At 46.2% G+C, this 20246-nt stretch overlaps 2 protein-coding genes across 38 annotated transcripts in view; both read left to right on the top strand.

The window, feature by feature from the left end:
* Positions 1 to 8867, top strand: part of NR1H3 (nuclear receptor subfamily 1 group H member 3) — a 58010-nt gene extending 49143 nt beyond the window's left edge. For all 18 annotated transcript variants that reach the window (XM_039534183.1, XM_039534187.1, XM_039534185.1 and 15 more), the window contains 3 exons: positions 1961 to 2074; positions 2916 to 3010; positions 6770 to 8867. In XM_039534183.1, coding sequence (XP_039390117.1) covers positions 1961 to 2074; positions 2916 to 3010; positions 6770 to 6916 — 356 coding nt within the window. In that variant the 3' untranslated portion in view covers positions 6917 to 8867. The remainder of the gene's footprint in view (positions 1 to 1960; positions 2075 to 2915; positions 3011 to 6769) is intronic.
* A 450-nt stretch (positions 8868 to 9317) lies between these two features.
* The window catches only part of MADD (MAP kinase activating death domain), a 117532-nt gene continuing 106603 nt past the window's right edge, over positions 9318 to 20246 (top strand). For 17 of the 20 annotated variants that reach the window (XM_039535112.1, XM_039535104.1, XM_039535124.1 and 14 more), the window contains exons 1-2: positions 9612 to 9627; positions 17464 to 17563. The gene's annotated coding sequence lies outside the window, so the exon portion shown is untranslated. Of the gene's footprint in view, positions 9480 to 9500; positions 9628 to 17463; positions 17564 to 20246 lie in introns of those variants that run through there. The other 3 variants (XM_039535103.1, XM_039535108.1, XM_039535106.1) reach the window with 3 other exon arrangements.

Here is a 20246-nt window from a genome sequence, read left to right as displayed (position 1 = left end):
TGGAATGATGTTGGATTGAAGGGAGGTCTCAAGTGGGGTTCCACAGGGTTCTGTTCTGGGTCTGGTCTTGTTTAACATCTTTAATAATTACCTGGATGGTGGGTATAGAGAGCATACTAATAGAGTTTGCAGATGACAAAGCTGGGGGTTGTTGTCAATATGTAGGAGGATACAGCTAAAATTCAGAGGGATCTTGATAAATTGGAGAATTGGGCTACAACCACCAAAATGAAATTCAAATACATGTAAGGTGCTACATCTAGGAAAGAAAAACTAAATGTACAAAGAGAATGGGGGAAACTAACGTGAGTCAGCAATGCTATTGAGGGGGAACCCCAAACCCATGCAAATGCAATTTTAGGTTGCATTACAAGAGGCACATCATGCAAGTCATGGGAGGTGATAGTACCACTCTACTTGGCACTGGTTAGGGCTCAGCTGGAGTACTGTGTCCAGTTTTGGTCATCTATGTATAGACAGGAGGTAGAAAACCTGGAAAGGATTCAGGGGTGAGTGACAAAGATCAAAGGGATGGAATGCAAGCCATATCAGCAAAGGCTGAAGGAACTGAGTATGTTCAGTTTTGAAAAGAGGAGATATGACAGCAGTCTTCAGATACTTGAAAGACTGCCATAAGAAGATGGAGAAAAGTCATTCTCTTTTGTGACAGAGGGGATGCCAAGAGGCAGTGGGTTCAAACTACAGCATAGCAGATCTGATTGAATCTCAGGAAAAATTTCCTAATGGAACAGACTATCTCAGGAGGTTGTGGAAGCTCCTTCACTGCCTTTTCAAAAGGAGGCCAGATAGCCATCTGTTTTGGATGGTTTAGACAATAAATCCTGCATCTTGGCAGGGGGCTGGACTAGATGAACCTTGTGGTCCTTATGATTCTATTGCAGGATCCACAATATCATGAATTTAGGGTCTTTAAAAAAAAAAGTCATTGAATAGCAAACCATTCCATCTTAAACCCATTATGGGATGAGAGACTAGGGAAAATAGTGGTGAGATTTATGAAATGGGATTGGATTCAAGGTAGGTGGCTTCTAGGTATGGATTTAAGGGGGTTATGGTAGGAAGCTGGAGTGGGAGAGAAGTTTTTTTTGGTTTTGTTTTTAAAACAAACATCTAGGCTCTTATCTTTGACAGATTTTTGGTGTAACTGATGCTAAAATGAAAGAATCACAATTACCTGTTAAGGTGTCCAGAGGTATTTAAGCCTTTGTCGTATCATGTACCAATTACTACTGTTGGGGTCTGTGATGGGATAGTACACTATACCCCTGCCTCATCCACAAACAGACCACACTGAGGCCTTCTTGCTTGTCAACACCATTATGTAGTTTTACAGTGTTTTAATCCCTCCACCAATACATAGCAGTGTCTCCACATCTTTACACATTGTATCTCAACTTTTAACCCCTTGTCCAACAGGAGCAGAGCTAAGGCATCTACTCAGAGGACCCCCTTTGTTAGGCTCTTGTAGATTTCTGTTTCTCTCCTTTCCCACCCCCAGCGCACCTTCCTGTGCCCTTTTAGACAGTTTCCCTGTTAATGGTCTAATTGGCTCACCATCCCCAATCAGGCCTGGTAATCAGGTACACCTCTGTTCCATTAGGCCTTCTCCAAGGAACCTAATAGTAAGTAGAGTGCTGGCTCAAGTGCTAGTCCTCAAGACTCTGTTGCAGAGTCTGACACATGTTCCCCAGTAATGGAGCAGTATGAGGGAGGGACACAATTTGCCATTGGCCCTGGAACATATTGGGGTAATGCAGATAAGTGAACAGTTTCTCCTGTGAGCTCTACAGCAATGTGGGTATGGGTCCCACCTGCTCCCCAGACAGTCTCCCCACCAGTAACTCGCTGCAAGAAAACTGGAAGTCTCATCCAGGGCGGTTAGAGGCAGGGAGCAGTGGCCAATACTAATCCCCACACCCTTCTCTTCTGTTTTCTCTAGGCCTGCAGTTCGAGTTCATTAACCCTATCTTTGAGTTTTCAAAAGGAATGAATGACCTACAGCTCAACGATGCTGAATATGCACTTTTAATCGCCATCAACATTTTCTCTGCAGGTAAAAAGCCAGAAAGAGGGCAGAGAGCAGCAGCACTGAATCAAAGGGAAGGAGTGATAGAGCAGATGTGGGGTGACAAGGGTATAGCAGAGGGGGCAGTATCCTAGTATGGGTGCTGTGGTAACATTATCACACATGTTGTGAGTAATTATACTCAGACTCTTTGAGTTGCCCCCATAATGAGGGGGAATTCTCTGCTTCATTACCTGTACCAAATTAACTGAAATGTAGTCTGTAGTGTCTCTTTTAGAAGCCATCAGTTTACTGTTTGGTGAATGCTCATGTTGTCCCTTGGTGTAGGGTAGTAGTGACATCTAGTGGTCAGTGAAAGGTATTTTGGAGTCTGTGCCCATTACAGCTTCTTAGTCATTAAAGGGCCACACAGAGAAGTTGTCAGATCAACCTTATTTCTAGTCTTTGAAAATTTACACTGAGGGAATAGATATTTTCCTATTTCATTATTTCTCCCAGTAGCTCTCCTGGGAGAGAGATTCTTCCATCCCTCCCTGATGGAGATGTAAGGTTGTGATCCATTGGGACTGGAATGTGAGGCCCAGTGAGCTAGACCAGGCTGTCCTGGCTCTGTAACCTCCTGCCACAAAGTAAAATCAAACTTGCTCAAACTTTAAAAAACATGGCTGATAAAGACAGACATGAGAAACTCAGTCTCACAAGTACTGCTGTCTTGCAGGAGGCATCTTGGCTGTATGCTATCTCATAGGGAGAGTACCAGACAAGACTCAGGGCTAGTCCAGGGATTAGGATTAGCTTTAGCCTGTGTTGTCAAGACTGGCCAGGCTGCCTACAACTACCTACTAATGTCTAACCTGCTTCCTGGCAGACCGACCAAATGTGCAGGATCAGTGCCTGGTGGAGAGACTGCAGCACACCTACGTAGAGGCCCTCCATTCTTACATTTGCATCCACAGACCAAATGTAAGTGCCTGGCTGAGTCCTGAAAAATGCATAAACTCAGGTGTATATGTGAGAGTTGATTTTATGATTGATGTGCTCCTCTAATTCCCCACACCCTGGATGAATCTTCTGCAGTCAGTGGTCATGCACCATTTTTTTCAGCTATTCCCCAATGGCCAGCAACCTCATACCAGTCCCCTACAAGGCCTCCTATTGGTAGAGGCTGGAGCTGGAGGAGTTGTGAGTAGAGTTGGGCAAAATGTTTTGGATGAATAGTTTGATGAAAAATGCACTTTTGGTTAACCAAAACTATTAATGAATTGGGTGAAATTTGGCAAGTAGTTTAGGTCAGAAATCTTTGAGAAATCATAAAAATCATGGAAATGTAGACCTAGAAGGGTCCTTGAGTGGTCATCTAGTCCATCCCCCTGTACTGAGGCAGGGCCAAATAAATCTAGACCACAGGCATTATACCTGTTCTTAAAGCCTCCAATGATGGGGAGTCCACAACCTCCTTTAGAAGCCTAGTCCCGTGATTTATCTATATAGCTAGAAAGGATTTCCTAATAGCTATTTCCTAAATAGCTATTCCTAAAGATTAAGCCCTTACTTCTTAGCCTACTTTCAGGTGACATGGTCTAGAACAGCTCTTAACATACAGTATTTGAAAAACCTGTTACCAGGTCTCCACTCCATCTCCCCCAGCCCCAATGGAGCATGCCAAGCTTTTTTTAAGCCTTTCCTCACAGGTCAGGTTTTCTAAACTATCATTTTTTTGTTGCTCTCCTCCTCTCTCAGCTGCTGGAACCTCATCCTCCCTGATTGATCTAACCTCGTTATCTCTAGCTTGCTTCTTGCTTGCTTATATATACACACCTGCCCCTGGAAATTTCCACTGCTTGCATCCGAAGAAGTGGGTATTCACCCACGAAAGCTCATGCTGCAAAACGTCTGTTAGTCTATAAGGTGTCACAGGATTCTTTGCTGCTCCTCTGGACTCTCTCCAGTTTATCCACATCTTTCCTAAAGTGGTGCATACAGAACTGGACTCAGTATTCCAGCTGAGGCCTCACCAGTGCAGAGTAGAGCAGGTTCGTTACCTACCTTTCATGACATACAACACTCCTGTTAGTATACCCCAGAATACTAGCCTTTTTCCACAACTCCATCACATTGTTGTTTCATATTCAGTTTCAGAGACACTATAATGCATGTTATTCGCTCTCCTTCCCTGCTAAGTAGTGGACCTACACTTTCCTTTCTCTTGCTCTAAATGTATTCATAAAACCTCTTCTATTGCTTTGTGTTCTTTGCTACATGTAATTCATTTGTGCCTTAATCTCTCTGAATTTGTCCCTACATGCTTGCACTAATCTTTTTGCTTATCCTTAGAAATTTATCCATGTTTCCACATTGGTTTTAAGTTCATTAGAGAGCTCCCAGTGGAGCCATATTGGTCTCTGTGACAGAGAGCGCTCACTTCTCATGAGCTTCTCTAATTGGCCAGGTGTGATGCTGCAGTCTATTTTCTCCTAGCACCTACTGTAGGTTGTCAACCTCACTGGGGGTCTGCAGTAGCTCAGTCCTCCAACCAAATCACACAGTCAATATGAATGAGCAAAGATATCCCTTCCAGGATAACAAGTTTAAACACACAGTCAACCCTCATATGGGTCTTCAGCCCTGTTTCTGGGCCCTTTAACAATCAGGCTTCTCAACAGGCTTTGCCCCTTTCTTAGGACTTATGCTACTTCAGTGGGAAAACCCAGGCTTTCCCATTAGCCAAATCCCAACCCAGGGACCCTGTAAACAGCACCCACATACTGCTTCCTCTAGATTGCTGCTGCTATTTCCTGGGCATTTTCCCACATAGCCCTTTCCTTTCACCCATTACCTTAAGGTTACAGTTGTCAGGTCCTCTTGTTCTCAGGCCCAGTAAATCAGGCTATTGAGTGCCTCTGATTAGATTAGATTCCCTGTCCTCCACTCCTAGCTAGGAACTGACCTGCTTAATTCTGCCACCTGCAGTTCGTTTTATCTGAGGCTGCTGTGCTCTGATTGGCTGCTTCTGTGCAGCCTTTCTAGGCAGTTGTGGAGGACCCACCTTTGCTGCTCCTTTCCTGGGCTAGGGTATGGTAGGACCACAAAGCTTCCAGCAGGGGGCCTTAAAGGGTCAGGCACACCACGTAACAGCCTCTTACTAGTCTTTATATCTTTCTTGCATTGGGATAGTTTGCTATTGTGCCTTTAATATTGTCTCTGAGAAACTGCCAGCTTTCCTTAGCTCCTTTTTCCTTAGATTTTCTTCCTATGGCACCTTACCTACCAGTTTTCTGAGTTTGTTAAAGTCTGCTTTTTTGACGTCCATTGTCTTTATTCTGCTGCTCTCACTCCTCTCCTCAGAATCATGAAATCTATCATTTCACAATCACTTTCATTCAAGTTGCCTTCATCCTTCAGATTTGCAACCTGTTCCTCCCTGTTGGTCAGAATCAAGTCTAAATTGGCTGTTCCAATGGTTACTGCCTCCACCTTCTGAAACAAGACATTGTCTCCAGTACATTTAAAGAATTTATTGGAAATTTTGTGTTTTGCTATATTACTTTTCCAATAGATGTATGGTTAGTTAAAGTCCACCATTACTATGAGGTCTTTTGTTTTGGATATTTCTTTTATTTGTTCTAGAAATCTCTTACACCTCCTCCTCCTGATTTGGTGGTCTATAGTAGACCCCTACCATAACATAGTCCGTTTTTCCCCTTTTATCTTCACCCAGAGACTTTCAACTGGTCTGCCTCTCACTTCCTTCTGGATCTCAGAACAAGTGCATTTTTAATGTATAATGCAATACCTCCTCCCTTTTTTCCCTGCTTTTCCTGCCCGAACAAGCTATACCCCTTTATATCAATATTCCAGTCATTAGATTTATCCTGCCAAATCTCACTGATGACAATTTAAGTAATAATTTGGTTTATGTACTAATATTTCCACTTCCTCCTATTTATACTCTCTACTCCTTGAATTTGTGTATAGACATCTAAGATGATGAGCAGATTCTTTTACTGTTTCCCCTCTTGTTGCTCCTATGAATTTATTGTAATTTTTCATTTTACCTTCAACATTTAGCTCTCGATTAAGATCACCTTTTGTTATATCCACCTGTAGGCTTATGCTACCTGCCCCCTCTGAACCTGGTTTAAATCCCTGCTCACTAGTTTGGTGAGTTGATGTCCAAAGATGCTCTTCCCTTTCTTTGTCAGGTGGAACCCCGCTCTTCCCAGCAGTCCTCCTTCCCAGAACAGCATTCCATGGTGGAGGAAGCCAAAGCCTTTCTGTCAACACCATCTCTGCAGCCACTTTTAGACTTTTCATTATGAAACAGCTTTTCAGTCAAAATTTAGTTAGATTTATTCTACAAGACATGGAAAAAGTTGAAAGAAGAATTGTTTCAGGTTGAACAAAACATTTTCATTCAACCCAAAATGATTTTTTCCCGTTTTTATTTTGGCCACCAACCTAAAATATCAGTTATTAGTTCAGCTATAGTTATGAACTCCCCCAGCCTATAATCCTGCACCATTCCCAGCAGCACTCTACTGGGAAATGCTGAGTCTGGAGTAGCTGTGATCTCCCCACACTGGTGCTCCTGTCCCATTCTGTACTGGGAGATGCTGGTATTGGAGGATGTGAGCTTGTGCTTTTAATGCATCCAGTAGGTGGTTTGTCTTGTGAGCAAGATTCTGGATTTACTTATGACTGTCTATTTGTGTGACCCTGCAGGACCATCTGATGTTCCCTCGGATGTTAATGAAACTGGTCAGTCTTCGGACTCTAAGCAGTGTCCACTCCGAACAAGTTTTTGCCCTTCGACTACAGGACAAGAAACTCCCTCCCCTGCTCTCAGAAATCTGGGATGTGCATGAGTGACTATGTGCTTCCAGGGCACTGACGTGCTGAAGTAACACCACTTCCCATCCCTTGCTAACAAGAAGCCAGCCTCCCCTCTCCAAAGCACTGAACTAGGGGCTGGGCTGGGCAGTGCAGAGTGATGAGCCTGTGGTTTCTCTGATGTGATGAGACTGTGCATAAGGCATCTGGGAGAGATCAGATGTTTTTGTAATCTTTGATTTAGTGCCTCCTAGAAATGGGATCATGTGTGAAACACCTGAAATTGGTAAAGATGAACATCCCACCCCAAATGTTTCTTCAATGTCTGTCTTTTTTCTAAGTATGTGTTCTGGGGTTTTGCCCCACCTTCCTTTCCCTTCTCATTAATTTTGAAAGTGAATTTGCAGGAACTTGTTAAACGTTCACTGAGAGCATCCTAGCCCCAAAGGCTTCCCCAGGGTTCTTAGGCAGGGTCCCCTGTGTATGTGGACTTGAGGAACTCAGGGAAGCTTATATGGATGTGCTGGGGGTTTTCTTGTATTCCCTGTATTTAAAGTCTCTGTGATGTGTTGCCCTTCACAAAGATTCCCAGAGAAGAGACTGTTGGTCGCATTCCCTCTTTGTGAAGCTTCATTTCTAGAGTTGTCCTTTCATTCTGGCCCTCCTTGGGCAAGTAGATCCCTGGAATGTGCAGTGCCATTTACTGAAAGTTATTCTGTGGACATCTTGTATGTACCATAGAGAAACTATGGATCATTTAGCTGTTTTTTTAAAACAAGATTGCCTATCATTATAGTATCTTTTGGTTTGCTAGCAGGTGAAAGCAATAAACCATGGAATAGATTTTGTGTTGGGGTTTGTGGAGGAGAAGAGAGAGGAATGGAAGCATCAGTGTCGGGGCAGTAGAGGTGATGGAAGTATATCAAGAACCATGAAAATTTTAGTATATTTAGTGGGTTCCAGTGAAACTGAAGATTATCAGCTGGGGACAGAGAATGCACTGTATTTATAGCATATTAGCAGGCATTGCCTAATCTATGGGCTGCACAACTCTCTCAGAACCCTGTCTGCAGGAATATTGAGCATAACCACCTCTGTCCAAGTATTCTCCCTTATGCTAAAGGACTTTCCAAGTGTATGGTCATTTGTTAGTGATTAGTGGGATGTGGAGGTATCTCGGTATGATGAGTACCCTTCTGCTCTTGTATATGAAACAGGGTTAAAAAAAGAACTAGATAAATTCACGGAGGATAGATCCATCAATGGCTATTAGCCAGGGTGGGCAGCGATGATGTCTCTAGCCTCTGTTTGCTAGAAGCTGGGAAGGGGTGACAAGGAATGGATCACTTGATAATTACCTGTTCTGTTCATTCCCTCTGGGGCACCTGGCACTGGCCACTGTCCAAAGACAGGCTACTGGGCTAGATGGGCCTTTGGTCTGACCCGGTAACGCTTTTCTTATGTACTTCTTAAATCCTCTCCTTTCTACCTTGTTCATGGTAAGACTCACCAGTGACCCCTTGGTCCATAAGTATTTTAGTATTTAGAGCAATAATTTGTTTGACAAAACAGAAAAGTGTCATTGAAAAATGAGTTTCTCATTCTGCAAGAAAAAACAAACAGTATTTGATCCCAGTTATGTAACCCCAAGTCCCCTGGTTTCATGTATTTTGTCTCTAACAGGGATCTATGTTTGCTTGCCCAGTGAGCATCCCGAGAGGCTGGGTTCACAAGGCTCATAGTTTTGGGCTGTGTATGTGAGCACCAGGCCTGTGGCAAAGGCTTTTTGTCCATTTTGCACTCAAGGTTGGTCCCCTGCCTCTAGCCTTCATTCTGCACCTTCGTAAAGCACTTGTAATAATCTGTAAAATAATCTGTTATTTTTTATAACTTGTTGCAATTGCAAAATTTCTTGTTTAAATCTGTATTTTTAACTAATCTGTCTGAGAAATGTTAATGTTTATACAAAAGAATAAAGCCTAATACAGGATTTTTGACTAGCTATGATGCACCATATTTTAGGGTTGGCATAAAGTCTTAATCTTTTGAACCCCAGGATAATTATTAAAAAGGGGAAAACCCAGCAGGGAGGAGGAGAAAGTGGTTGAGAATGAATGACCGTATGGCTCCAATTTAACTTCCTTCACCCTCTCCACATGCAGGAAAAACCTCCTATGAGAGTCCTCAGATTGCTATACATCTTTATGTGACCCATACACCGCTGTGATACAAACCAGAGGTGGCTCAGTGGGGCCAATGCAGCACACGGAGACTACAGGGCCCAGCATGCATATTCCAGCTTGATTGGTAGTGTCAGGGTCAGGGGAGAGCGTTGTATGCTGGGATCTGTAGTCAAGTGACCCGCATCTCCCGCACGGAGAGGTGGGGGCTGCAGCCTGTTCTGGGCTATGCTCATAAGCCCCTTGCCTTCGTTAGAACACGTCGCAAGCGCTGGCTGGCTCCCTCTCCTGCCCTGGGGGGCTCCCGGGGTCGCAGCGGGTGACTGGCTGCCCCAGCTCCCTCCGTGCCCGACCGAGGCCGGTGCGCCGCGCAGCCTCCAGCGCCCCGCCTCTGCAGCGCCCCTGCGCCGTGCGGTGCCCAGGTGCGCTCCCCTCCGCCGTGCGCAAGTGGTTCGCTCCTCCCCCACCCCTCGGTGGTTCGCTCCGCTCCGGGCTCTGGATGCGGAACTGGCCGGTCAGCTCAGAGCAGCGGGGGGCGGCGGCGGCGGCGGACGCGGCCTGTGGGGACAGGTAGAGGCAGGCCCCGCTGCGGGGGCCGAACTGACGGCTCGGGGGCCGCGGGTGGTAGGGGCTGGAGGAGCCGCGGGTGCGCGTTAGGAGCAGTGTGGGCGGGTGGGATGTACCCTGGGGGCGGTGTGGGGCGACTGGGATGGGTGCGTAGGGGAAGGGGTGGGTACGCTGGGAGCAGGGGCTGTGTGGGGCGATTGGGATGGGTGCGTTGGGGATGGGGTGGGTACGCTGGGAGCAGGGGCAGTGTGGGGCAACTGGGATGGGTGCGTAGGGGAAGGGGGTGGGTACGCTGGGAGCAGGGGCGGTGTGGGGTGACTGGGATGGGTGCGTAGGGGAAGGGGTGGGTACGCTGGGAGCAGGGGCGGTGTGGGGTGACTGGGATGGGTGCGTAGGGGAAGGGGTGGGTACGCTGGGAGCAGGGGCGGTGTGGGGTGACTGGGGTGGGTACGCTGGGAGCAGGGGCAGTGTGGGGCGACTGGGATGGGTGCGTAGGGGAAAGGTGGGTACGCTGGGAGCAGGGGCGGTGTGGGGCGACTGGGATGGGTGCGTAGGGGAAGGGGTGGGTACGCTGGGAGCAGAGGCAGTGTGGAGTGACTGGGATGGGTGCGTAGGGGAAGGGGTGGGTACGCTGGGAGCAGGGGCAGTGTGGCTTGAGAGATGTTTGGGGCTGGGAATCACTTGTCCTGTTTTCCTGAACAGCTGGCTGCTGCAGTGTGGTTTCCCCTCCTCTCCTTCCCCTGCTGCATCTCCTCCTTCCCGTGAGTTGTCTGGGACTGAGCAGCGCAGCTGGGCCCTGCTACAGAGCCCTTCCTTCCCCAGCCTTGCGCTGTGGTGATGCTCTCTCGTGATGGAGAGTCCTTTGCAAGGTCACTGCGGGAGGGGGTAGGATGTCACTTAAGCTCCTCCGAGTTGTTGTGGACAGAGATTTCTATCAGTCTTTGCCCCAATCTGCCCTGGGCCCCAGGTACATTATGTCAGAAACCTAAAAGCACCCTGCAGCTCACAGTCTGAGGTGGTAGAGTTATGTGGGGCCTGCTTTTGCGACGGGCAGCTTTGGCATGAAGGCTGCAGTCTGCTGTTTGTGCTTGGGGCTAGCAGGATCCTGACTGTACTACGTGTGGTTTTCAATTCCTGATCTTGTGGTTGTCCAGCATATCTAGACCCTTTGGGTACCCTCTGAGGTGTTAGTTGCTCTTCTAGATGAGAGAGAACCCCTTCAGTATTTCAGGCTTCTTCATGCTCAGGGTTAGTAAAACCTTCAAGTGGTGGTGGTAAAAGGGCTTTCTTTAAAGGAGGCTTCCTGATTTCTCATTGGGAGCTGGTGTTTGATACAAGTACAGTATACTGTACAAAGTGTGCTCTCTCCCCTTGAGATACAGAATTATGTGGCTTTAGCCAGGAGTGAATAGTCACTGCCTTTTAGAAGCTATTGCTAAGGTGTCTCTTTGCTGAGGAAGGGTGATTTTCATAGGTCTTGGGGGTGATTAGTGGGGGAAATTACAAAGATATATAACGAGTTTATGATGGTGTATATCCTTCACACACAGGCTCATTAAAGCAGGGATAGAAAAAGAAGGTAGTGGCAGGCGGGGGGAAGAGATGAGGGCTCGGAGAGGAAACTGATGCTCTTTCTTCTTCTCCTTCCACCCAGGAAGGAAGTGGTTAGGAAGTTCGCAGACTAGGAAGCTAGGAGAAACAGAGCAACTGACCATTTTGCTTGCAGAGAGACTAGATTTCTTACAAAGTACTCCATAATTTAAGGATGTTTTTTCCAGGGGGAAGGATGTCATTCTTTGCTGTTTTGCTCTTTTTTTGAACCAGGTTGAAAAAAGCTTGGGTCCTAACTCTTAGTTGGGGTAGGGTGAAAGAATGGTACAATTAGAGGTTCCAGTTGGAGGATGCAGTCCTCCGTTCCTTGCCCCCCCCTTCTAGTATCTGTAACTATGGCCTGAGCCTCACTCATAAGAGCTATTTTAGGTGTATGCTGAGCAACATTTTAAAATTATTTAAAGACACACAGCCATGCAATCTTAACTTGGCCCCCATAGAGATGGCAATAGGAATTGGGAATATAACAGTTCTTTACCTCGCCCTCCTCCACCCCCAACACATCTGCCACTTTCTCTGTGTTTAACACAACTCCAAATCAGCATTCTTGTTCATACACTCCACCAGACCCTCACTGTGCTCTGTATAATACCACTCATCTGGGGATAACTTGCCACTGGTTGAGAGAGGCTAAGGGAAGGCATAAAAGAGTGTGATCATCTTCTTTCTTATGGCTTGGTTAGGTAGAAACGATTATACATTTATATCTAGATTTAATAGCCAGCATGTTGCTGCAGATATGATGTGCTCTTTCGTTTGTGCCTGGTGACCACAGTCGCATACAGGTGTTTGCCTCATTTTCCATTTAAACAGGGTTTATTCACATATCCCATGAGATGTCCTGATGCGATACGAAATGCACCAGTCTTTCTGACATAAGTCAAAATCGAGTATTTCCTTGTCAGGATCAATGAAGAGCTGTTTGTTTTGAGTGGATTTCATGGGTCTGTGGGACCACAGGATCATCATAAATAAATATTGAGTAGCAGGTTGGCATCTACAGGAGAATCTCAGGCATGGGTGTTGGTCTAGGGATTTAACATCTTCCTGAGTGATTTAGTGGCGGGAGTAAAGGAATGTTCATGAAAAATGCAGGTGATATTAAATTAGGAAGAGGTATAAATGACTATGGGGATCTAGAGAGAATAAAACGGGGCAGATTTAACTTGCATCAGTGTAGCTAGTACATTGGGGAAAATGATCTAAAGTAGCAGTTCAGTAGAAAAATGAACATTTGGGAAGCAATAACAGAACTATAGAGTGAGAGTGGATAGAAAATTAGATACGAGTTTGGTGTTTTTTGCTTTCACGTCATATTGCATTATATGAGCTCCGTAGGCAGAAGCATCATGCCATGGAGCTGGGAGGTGATACTTTTTGATATGTTCTCTGTTACGGTACAATTGCAGATAGGCACTGGTAGTAGGTCTTTTTATTTTCTACTATCATCCTTTGTCTCTGGTGTGACTGCTCCTGGGATATTGCATTCAATTCTGGGTAATTTCATCCCAGAATAGAGAGATGAGGGTCTGGAAAAAATGTAAACTTTTTGGGAGAAAATATCCTGTCTCCCTCCATGACCTGGCATGGAAAAGTTGGAAATTTGGGGAAAAATTGAAAAGAAAGAGTTACATGAAATATGTTCTCAAAATGAACAGTGAAAGAATGTTTAGAGTAATGTTTAAAATAATATTGTTACTGATGCCCTTCAGTCCTTCAAAATGCTTTCTAATAACACATATTTAAAAAATTATGAGTTTCTTCTTCATGATAATGTCAGGTCAGGTCTATTTACATACTATTTCTGAGCCCAAAGGATATAACCTTCCTTTTTGTTTACAACAATATTGATGCATCCTATTTTCAGCATTTTTTTTCATATTTGCTAAAAGGCAAAAAAATACACCTAAGTACTTTAGTGTGAAACTGTAGCTCCATCCTCAATGCTAGGTATATGTCATTATTATTCAAATCAAACCTAAATAATTTATACATATTCATTTAATAAATATACCAAACTGTACTTTTTATGTGCTAACGCAGTTATACATAATACATTTCTCATTCTTAAGTAAATCTGAGCAAAACTAGCTGAATCTTGAGAAACCATTTCCTAGTGGGGCGATCTACAAAGTTGTGGAATGATCACAGTATCTTACCTCTGGGTGGATTATGCTGCTTGTCTTCATAGATTTTTAAGGCCAGAAGGACCATTATGATTATCTAATCAGACCTACTGCATAGTGGTTTGAGCATTGGCCTGCTAAACCCAAACCCAGGGTTGTGAGTTCAATCCTTGAGAGGGCCATTTGGGGATTGGTCCTGCTTTGAGCAGGGGGTTGGACTAGATGATCTCCTGAGGTCCCTTCCAACCCTAATAATCTATGATTCTATGATTCTATAACACAGGCCATAGAATTCAGCCAGTAATTCTTGTATCTAGTGCCGAACATCTGGCTGAGCTAGAGTATGTCTTTTGGAAAGATATCTTTATTTAAAGATTTTCAGTGACCGAGAATCCACAGCATTCCTATGAGAGCTGTGGGAGAATTTTTTATGACCATCACTTAAAAATGTACTCCTTATTTCTAGTCTGAATTTGTCTTACAACTTAGGGACTAATTTAAAGAAACTCTAAAGAATCAGCCCACTGGAGTTCAACACAAATGGCTCTTCTGGCTATAAACCTGAGGACTCCCAGCCTGGATGGCAGTGTATCTTTGTGTCCAGCAGCCATTGAATTGTGGGGTGTCCTCCTCACTGGTGCTGACTGCTGCTTTTCCTTTACTGACCAGCTGGCAGAACTGGTGCTGCTTTGGAAGTGAGACGTATGGTTTGCATGTGCCTAAGTTATCCATCCTGCGGCAATTCTACCCTTGCAGCACCCTCAGAAATTGCAGTCCAATGAGACTCTGCTACAAGTCCAGGTCACTATATAAAATAATGCATCAATTCAGTAACTCAGGCCAATGTGGCCTGTGAATCTTCTGTTTCTTCCACAGCCTATTAAGCATCTTATAGCTGTGGCAGACCCAAAAGCAGGGGCTGGTCCTCATGTTGACTACAATGTACCTTGTAATATCTAATATGAGCGCTCCCTCTCATTTATTTGTAGGTTAGTCTACGATACTTGTCACCTTAAACAAGAATGAATTAATGCTTGTGACACTCTTGAGAGATAGGGAGGTATCGTTATCCCCATTTTACGTATTGGGAACTGAGGCAAAAAGAGTGACTTACCCATGGTGTCTTGATGAGTCTGTGGCAAAGCCTTGAATTGAACCCAGTTTTCCTGAATCCCAGTCTGTTGCTTTAACCACAAGAGCAGATTTTCTCTTGCCCTTGTCCCTGCCCCTTCCCCCTAGCAAGACTGCAAATGTAGTGTTAACAGTTAGCTGATTGTTTAGCAGGAAGGAAATGGTTCTTCTCTCACCCCAAAACACCCATTTGTGGGCACTTGCTGGTCTCGGGTTTTTGCCCTTTTGGAGTGCATTCTGCTGATCTTTGATATCCTTTCTGCCCCACGGCAGGGGGAAGTTTAGATCAGTGTTTCTCAACCTTTTTGACATGAGGAACCAGCTTGCTGTCTTCCTAAACTGTGTGAGGGAGATCTCGGGGACCAGCTCTGGTCCCCAGACTGGTTGTTGAGAAACACTGGTCTAGATCTTTGTTAGGTTCTGCTACTTTTTCATTTGTAAGTGAATTTCCTGCTGCTGAAAAGTGTGGAATTGACAGCCGCGGACACTGAATAGTCTGCATATCAACAACACAGGTAAAACCCAAGCAGCTGGAGTGCATGCTTCCCTGCCCCATTTCTTCCTAATGGGGCTCAGTTCTGCTCCAAAGAGGCCCTTGTGGGGTGAGATTGGATGTTCTGTCCCTATGGCCTGTTCATTTGTGGGTATCTCTTCAGATATTGGGAACAAGGGGGCTCAATTAGTGTCTCTTGCTATGATTATTACCAAAATTATGACACCTGTTCTATAAAATCTGGACTAATACCCACCAAAGAAATTTCACACAAGGAGTCACTGAACTACCATTAGATGGTAACTACTTTCTGTGACTTGCAGTTAAACCAGACTGGAATTGATTTTTTGCACTCAAAAACTCAATTTCCCTTTCCCCATAGTCATCTCATCTCATCACTTGGGTCCTTTACAAATACAGGATTTCTGTTTTCCCTTCATGCTGTAGTCACCATCCTGGGTCTAGAAGGGTCCTTCAGAGCCCAACATGCTGCTCCTTGCTTGGCTCTAGGTATTGCTTTAAAAACATTTCCTTTACCCATACTGCCCTGCCAGTGAACATGCTTCCTCCATTGGTTTCCCAGCTCCTCTGAGTCTTCCATATAGCAAACTACTAATCCAGAAGACACTGGGTCCATCCACTCCATCATTTCCAGCCCTGGCCAGCTGTCAGTGAGAAACCAGGATTAGAAATCAAACGGAGAACTAACTACAGGGCTAGTCAGGATTGAGAGGCTCTGGGCTGTAGGGGGTGGGAGAGAGCGAAGGAAGTGTGTGTGTACCGTTTGGGGCAGTCATGGAGTGAAGTCTGTAAGTGAGTGACTGGTTTAAAGCTGGGAGAAAGTGGAAGGGGGTGGGGATGCTGAGTGAGGGCCACAGGGGTCAGGTAAATATAAAAATCTATTTTAACTGTGATTTTATGTGCTCCTGAATTTCATTCTCTTTGGAGATGCACAGAGAGTACTGAGACCACTTCTTAGCTTGCACTCCCCTTTCCCCCTTCTCTCTGCTCCTGACTAGGGGGGTGTTGGGGGATCCCTGGAGTCCCCATCAGACCATGATTTGAGTTTGCAATGTCCTTGCCCCATTTGTAGCACACAAGGGGTTGCCTGAAGAAAACAAACAGGTCCTTTCCTCCCTCCCCTCTCCTGTGGGGGAAGGGAAAAATCAGTGTGGGGGAAGACCAAGGTGGTCTGTCTCTTAAACCAAACCCAAAGGGTGATCGAAAAGAGGGTCTATCAGCAGATATAGTGTATTTAATCGGGATTAGGGTCTGCATCCAGCCCCTCCCTTAGGGTCACTTCACTATCCCTTGTCCGTGCAGTTTCAGAGATGGTGAGGTCTAGACAAAGTTTTCTAAACATCAGAGGAGTGAAGTTCTGGGATAGCCTTCCAATGGGAGCAGTGGGGGCAAAAAATCTAACTGGTTTAAAGACTGAACTTGATAAGTTTATGGAGGGGATGGTATGATGGGATAGCTTACAATGGCATATAGCCGATCTTTGACTGCTAGCAGCAAATATCTCCAATGGCTGTTGAAAGGACACTAGATGGGGAGGGCTCTGAGTTATAACAGAGAATTGTTTCTCAGGTGTCTGGCTGGTGAGTCTTGCCCACATGCTCAGGATCTAAATGATGGCCATATTTAGAGTTGGGAAGCAATTTTCCTCCTGGTCAGATTGGCAGAGACCCGGGGGGTATTTCACCTTCCTCTTCAGTATGGGTCCAGGTCACTTGCAGGCTTAAACTAGTGTAAGTGGTGAATTATGTGTAACTTGAAGTCTTTAAATTATGATTTGAGGACTTCAGTAACTCAGCCTGAGGTTATGGGTCTCTTACTGGAGTGGGTGGGTGAGGCTCTGTGGCCTGCAATGTACAGGAGATGATCATGATGTAGATGTACATGATGTACAATGTAGATGATCATGATGCTCCCTTCTGGCCTTAAAGTCTATGACTGACATGCGTCCGACGGAGTGGGTATTCACCCACGAAAGCTCATGGTCCAGTACGTCTGTTAGTCTATAAGGTGCCACAGGACTCTTTGCTGCTTTCCTTTTTGGTGATCTGCAAAACTGAACTGAACAGTCTGGTTTGGGAACCAGCATCATGGGGCTCCTCCATTCACTTTTGGACTCCACAGTTCCGTCCCTCCCTCCCTCCCGCCATCTCCAGCATAGCTCATTCTTTTTGGACTGTGCCCTTCATTCTCCATAGCAGTGATCTAGGGTTCTCCTTGATTAGCCCAGGGTGATCTCTAGATGATGGTGAATTAACTGCATTCTCCCTGGATAGGGGGAGAGTGCAGTTGCAAAGTCCTTGATCAATTGCAGGAATTGCTACCTCTGTGCAGGGGTGAGGCACTCACCCCAGGCACTGTAGTCTGTTCTTGGCCGATGGGTCTCTCATGTCTTCCAAGGTTTAAGAAGATTCACATGATAGAAGGAAGGAAACTAAAATCTATCTGGTTTTATCTTAGAGTCCACCAGTCCTTCCTGCCTAACAGCTTCAAATCGACCCTGCCATTAATTTTGACTTGGCAGCAAAAGGACCTGGTCATCTGTGTAGAAAGTCCATAGGTGAGCCCCTCTATAATTTTGTTTCTGTGCATGTTGGGTCTTCCTTAAATTCTCTCTGGCAAACACCTTTATGTCCCGAATCATTCCTTTAATTGTAAGATGTGTTGGGTTGTGCTTAAGGCCTATGTCCTGTTCCTCCCAGCCCTCCCATGGCAAATCCAAGATTCCCTGCTGTTGGCAACCATAAAGTAACTCAAAGGCAGAGAACCCTGAAGATAGGGTTGCTTATTTTGGCTGGATGTATTCCTGGAGATTTCATCACATGATATAATCTTTAATTAAAGATTAATCTTTAATTCCTGGAGACTCTAGGCCAATCCTGAAGGGTTGGCAATCCTACCTGTAGAGGCCTGCAGGACCTCTTTTATGGTAAACAGAAGCTGTGAGAATAGTTGGTCCCAGTGGTTGGGGTCGCTACTAATAAAGCATCTCAACATTCACTTCATAGTCTTGTTAAATAGTTCGCTGGGCCATTTCTCTGTGTGTGGTACACCAAGGTTTTACAGGGACTTGACCTTTAGAATGGAGCATAGGAGGTGAAGTTAATCCCTTGATCTGTTAGTATTTTGGGGGGAAATCCCATGCATGAGAAGAGCTTCAAGAGTTCTGGTGGTACCACTGTATGTGTACAGAACAAAGGGGAACAGCCTCTGGGTATCTGGTTGCGTAGTTGACTATCACTGATATGTACTGAAGCCCCAATGTGGTCTTTTCTAGGGCACTGACCAGGTCCACTCCAGTTCTTTCGAAGGGCAGAGGGACCGGGGCACCCTAGAAATCCCCTTGCTGCTGGCTAACTGCTACTCAGTAGGAGGAAATGTATTCTCTCACCACCTGATGCATGCCTGGCCAGTAGAATTATGCTAATACCCAGGACAGTGTCTTCTCTCTTCACAACTGTCCATTCCATGGGATGTTGTGCACAAGCTGCAACACTCTCTGGTGGTACTTTCATGGCGCCAGCGGCTGGGACCCTCACTATCCCTTCTGATTTGATATAGGCACTCTTTCTTAAGTGCAAAATGTGGATGCTGCTTACCCCGCTGAGACTCTGTTACTTCCCCATTTATGGAGGCCAGTTGTTCATATGCACAGCTCAGTGTAGACTCTTTTCTGTTCTTGCATAAAACTCCCACCCTGTAGGAGAGCTTCCAGGTCCTGACTGCTTATCTCTTCTTTCTCTGTGGGGGTTGACAACTATGTTGCTTGGAATGATCCCTCCTTGGGGGCTTTGGCTTCCCCAAGATTTGCCAAGTTCTAGGGAACTGGGTGCAGCAATTGACCTGGATCCTGGTTCATTATATGAACCTGTTTGTTAATGACTTGCCAAAAAAAATGGACAGTCCTAGCCTATAATTATGGGGTAGGGCAATTTTTTGGCAAGAGTTACTGTTCTCACCATAGTATGTGTCCTCACTGTCAGCTGTAGACTTTTGCTGGGATATCTTTTCAGATCGCCATGTATATACTGTGGGTGGATCATAGTTTTAGGGGAGTCATTGTCTCCTACTATAGAGGCCTGGACCACCATCTGACTACAACGAGGTTGAACCCTCTTCCACTGGTCCATCACCAGCACCATCAGCTTAGTGGGAGTCCTTTTCCATACGCGGGTTTCTGCAGCCCAACCGTGGGCATATTCACATTCCATAAGAGCGTACTCTCTCTTTGTGTCCTGTCTGCCCACAGGAGTAGCAAGTTATCGGGTTGACGTTTCCAGTACCTTTCCTAGATGGGGGTGAACTCGGTTGTGGAATAGTGGCTGAACTCTGGGTTGCAGGTCCTACTTCAGTTGTTTGAGGTGCATGGCAGTCCCATTGGTGGTATTGTATCTGCGCCTGACCTTGCTCCCTCCCCCCCCAGACTACCCATGATCTAAAGCAGTGGTTTTCAAACCAGGGGTCATGACCCAGAACTGGGTTGCGGAATGGAAGGGACTGGGTCACGGCAGCCCCAGTCAGCACCGTTGACCGGGCCATTAAAAGTCCCATAGGCAATGCTGCCCGGCTAAGGCAGGCTAGTCCCTACCTGTTCTGACACTGCACTGCACCCTAAAAGTGTCCAGCAGAAGGTCCGGCTCTTAGGCAGGGGGGACATAGGGCTCCACGTGCTGCCCCCACCCTGAGCACTGGCTCCACAACCCATTGGCCAGTTCCCGGCCAATGGGAGCTGGGGTGGGCGGTGCCTGTAGGCGAGAGCTGTGCGGAGCCGCTTGCATACCTCCACCTAGGAGCCGGATCTGCTGCTGGCCGCTTCTGGGGCGCAATGTGGTCCATGGTGCCAGGGCAGGCAGGAAGCCTGCCTCTGCACCCCTGCTGCGCCGCTGACCGGGAGCCACCCAAGGTCAGCTCATGCCCCAATCCCCGGCCCCAGCCCTGAGCCCCCGCAAACTCGGAGCCCCTTGCAGGAACCCAAACCCCTTATCCCCAGCCCCACCCCAGAGCCTGCACCCAGAACCCTGACTCCCTCCCACACTCCAACCTCCCCGTCCCAGCCCAGAGCCCCCTCCCACATCCTGAAGCCCTTATTCCTGGCCCCACCCCGCAGCCCTCACCACTGCACCCCAACCCTCTGCCCCAGCCCTGAGCCCCTCCCACACCCCAAACCCCTCATCCCCGGCTCCGTTGGGTCGCAGGCATCAACAATTTTCTACGACTGGGTCACCAGAAAAAAGCTTTGAAAA

Source organism: Mauremys reevesii, linkage group 4 (genome assembly GCF_016161935.1).
Source record: "Mauremys reevesii isolate NIE-2019 linkage group 4, ASM1616193v1, whole genome shotgun sequence".
NCBI lineage: Eukaryota > Metazoa > Chordata > Testudines > Geoemydidae > Mauremys > Mauremys reevesii.
The sequence above is the reverse complement of the archived record's forward strand: the minus strand, read 5'-3'. Positions and strand labels throughout refer to the sequence as shown.